This window comes from Myotis davidii, unplaced genomic scaffold (genome assembly GCF_000327345.1).
Source record: "Myotis davidii unplaced genomic scaffold, ASM32734v1 scaffold370, whole genome shotgun sequence".
Lineage (NCBI taxonomy): Eukaryota > Metazoa > Chordata > Mammalia > Chiroptera > Vespertilionidae > Myotis > Myotis davidii.
In genome coordinates, this window is record NW_006288615.1 from 13,260,402 (window position 1) to 13,263,282 (window position 2,881).

The following is a 2,881-nucleotide window of genomic DNA, read 5'->3' on the forward strand; positions in this document are numbered from 1 at the left end:
ATCAAATCTCGAACTGGACAGTGCTATTCATCAGGCATGGTGTCAGATTCCTCGCATCACCTTTCAACATCTTGTGGAGTCAATTCCAAGAAGAATCGCCGCAGTATTGAAGGCAAAAGGTGGCCCAACAAAGTACTTATGGGGTGGTCATCATAATCTGGCCACTCAGTGTATATATAATTTATAGTTTCAGTTAACAAGGTCTTCTCTTATTCCAGGTGCTCAGGCATTTGGGTCTTCATCATCATGCTGTCCAGATAGCTACAAGCTCACTCACCAAAGGGGTGTTTTACTTCTCAAGAGCCCAGGACTGCTAAAAACGCTAGTGGCACAATCCTAACAAGGTGGCAAGTGAAGTTTAGGAAAGCTTGCTAAGTAGAATAGACTGAAGCTTCTCATCAGCTAACCAATTATTCCTCATTAATTAAAAAATAGTTTTTTTCAGAATAAGAAGTACTATAAGAACAATAAAAAACTCACCTGCATGTAGAAAGAGGAGCAAACTGAACGCCCTTCTCTTTGCATTCTCTTATTATTCTTTCTTTCACATTTCTACAGAGATCTACAACTCTAGAAAACATAATAGAATACCATATTAAGTTTTCAAAAAAGTTACAAAAAAATCTAATAAATGCTGCTTTATCTGGTATCCTTCAAGTCAGAAATTCTCTTAACTAAAGCTGTTATACTTATTCCTTAAAAAATGAAAAAAAAACCTTTATCACTCAAATTGAGTCTTCCATTAATAACTTTAAAGGGAAAAAACTCCTTTCTTTTTAGCCATAGGAAAGACAACAGTATACTCCAGTCTCCAGAAGACTCTTTCCTACACCTAGAAAAACCTAATTTCAAAATAAATTTAATTGCAAGATTTTAAAAACTTTAAAGCTATAAACATGTTAATAAAATTCAATTCTAGATTATAGAAGTACCAATCTTATATCCATGCCTAAAAAGGTTTTAATTTAAAATAATTTAATAATCATATTATACCCACATGTTCAATAGCCTATTCCAAAGCACTGAGCTAACATCCAGTTCAACAAAACTGACTGGACATGTAACCCTGTGTAAAGCTAGTCTTTTTATTAAGTCAATAAAAACAGATGAGGGGAGATTGATAATATTTAACAATCTATGTTTTAATGTGAGTTGTAACATATTGTTCTAACTACATACTTTGTTTCATATGAAAAATAAAACTCTTAAAGTATATAAAAGTCACTTTATCCTCCAATAAATATCCTGGCTATGTACTGATACTGATTCCGTATTTTAAACCCTGGTGTCCTTAGAATCACGAGAATAGAAAAGATACCAAAGAAACTCCAAAGAATGACCTATCTCTAGTCTCAAGGCTGATTTGATTGTGTGAAAACAAATGTGATGAAAATAATAACAGTAAATAGATTATGCTTTATAAAACATTAAAGTTATCTACATTTCCAATAAAAACAAAAGATATATGAATAAAATATAAATATGAAAAGGATTTTAATATTTTATTAGCATGTCACATTTTATTTTTATAAATACATACAGTACTTGAAAGTTTTATAAATTCTAATTTTACAAAACAGTGCTCTTAAATTCTGCTTTATTCTATGGGAGCTGCAGGCAAACACAATTTATCAATATTATCTATGCTTCATTTATGGAATGGTAAGAATGCATGTTTTTATTGTGTGGTTTTTAATCCTCACATGAGAATGTTTTACTGATTTTTTAAAGAAGGGGGAAGGGAAAGAAAGAAACATCGATGTAAGAAAAAAACACCAATTAGTTGCATCCCATATGCACCCCCACTGGGATCAAACTTGAAATCTGGGTATGTGCCACACCAGCCAGGGGAAGAATGTGTGTTTTTAGAAAACCTGTGGTAATTTATATTATTGAAATGTAAATTTATATTACTGAAATTTTGAAAATCCATTTTAAAAAAAGAAATACTTTAACCCCTTCCCCGGCAGAAACGTGTATACACGTTTTCACAAAATGTTCTTTTTTCAGTCGTCGACGAGTATACTCGTCTAAAACTTTACCTTCAAAAACCAGCTACATACGTACCATTCTAAATAATTTCATCTAGAAACTTTCTGAGGAAATACTATTCTTAACCACAAAAATGGGAAGAAAAAATAATTAGAAACTGTTTTCATAACCAGCATCAAAAATACTATATAGAACCAAAATAAAAAAATTAGTCTGAAAAAGAAACGTTTTTAACAAAAAAATTGTTGGGGAAGGGGTTAAGAGGTTAATAAATATTACAAATTTATAACATCACTCTAGAAAACAGAACTTAAGTGCTAAATAAGAATTATAATAATAACCAATAATAATAATGAGGAGGAGGAGAAGGAGATGGGATAAAGAACAAAACTGAAAGGCCATAACCGTTAATGGGGTCCTTTCTAGAAATGGTTTGTAGGGAGTTCTGAAAGTATTCTCTCACAAAACTTGTGCAAAGGTCGATACAATCCATTTGGACCAATCATCTATATATATAAAAGCCTAAGCAACCGGCCGACCAGACGAGACGGTCAGTAGCTATGATGCGCACTGACTACCAGGGGACAGATGCTCAATGTGGGAGCAGATACCATAGGCATGGAAACATGGAATAGATTGATGAATCTCAGAGGGAAGGGGGGAGAAGGGAAGGCGGGAAGAGATTAACCAAAGATCTTATATGCATACTAGAGACCCTCATGCACCAGTGGGATCCCTTGGCTTAGCCTGCACCCTCTCGCAATCCAGGTCCCCTCGGGGGATGTTGGACTGCCAGTTTCGGCCCAATTCCTACAGGCCAGCCCACGGGACCCCACTGATGCATGAATCCATGCATCGGGCCTCTAGTATAGGAAATAAGCATAACTGT

At 34.3% G+C, this 2,881-nt stretch overlaps 1 protein-coding gene across 1 annotated transcript in view; it reads right to left on the minus strand.

The window, feature by feature from the left end:
* AGPS (alkylglycerone phosphate synthase) overlaps positions 1-2,881 on the minus strand; it is a 137,023-nt gene that overhangs the window by 27,618 nt on the left and 106,524 nt on the right. The window contains exon 17 of the mRNA XM_015561967.1: positions 481-570. Coding sequence (XP_015417453.1) covers positions 481-570 — 90 coding nt within the window. The remainder of the gene's footprint in view (positions 1-480; positions 571-2,881) is intronic.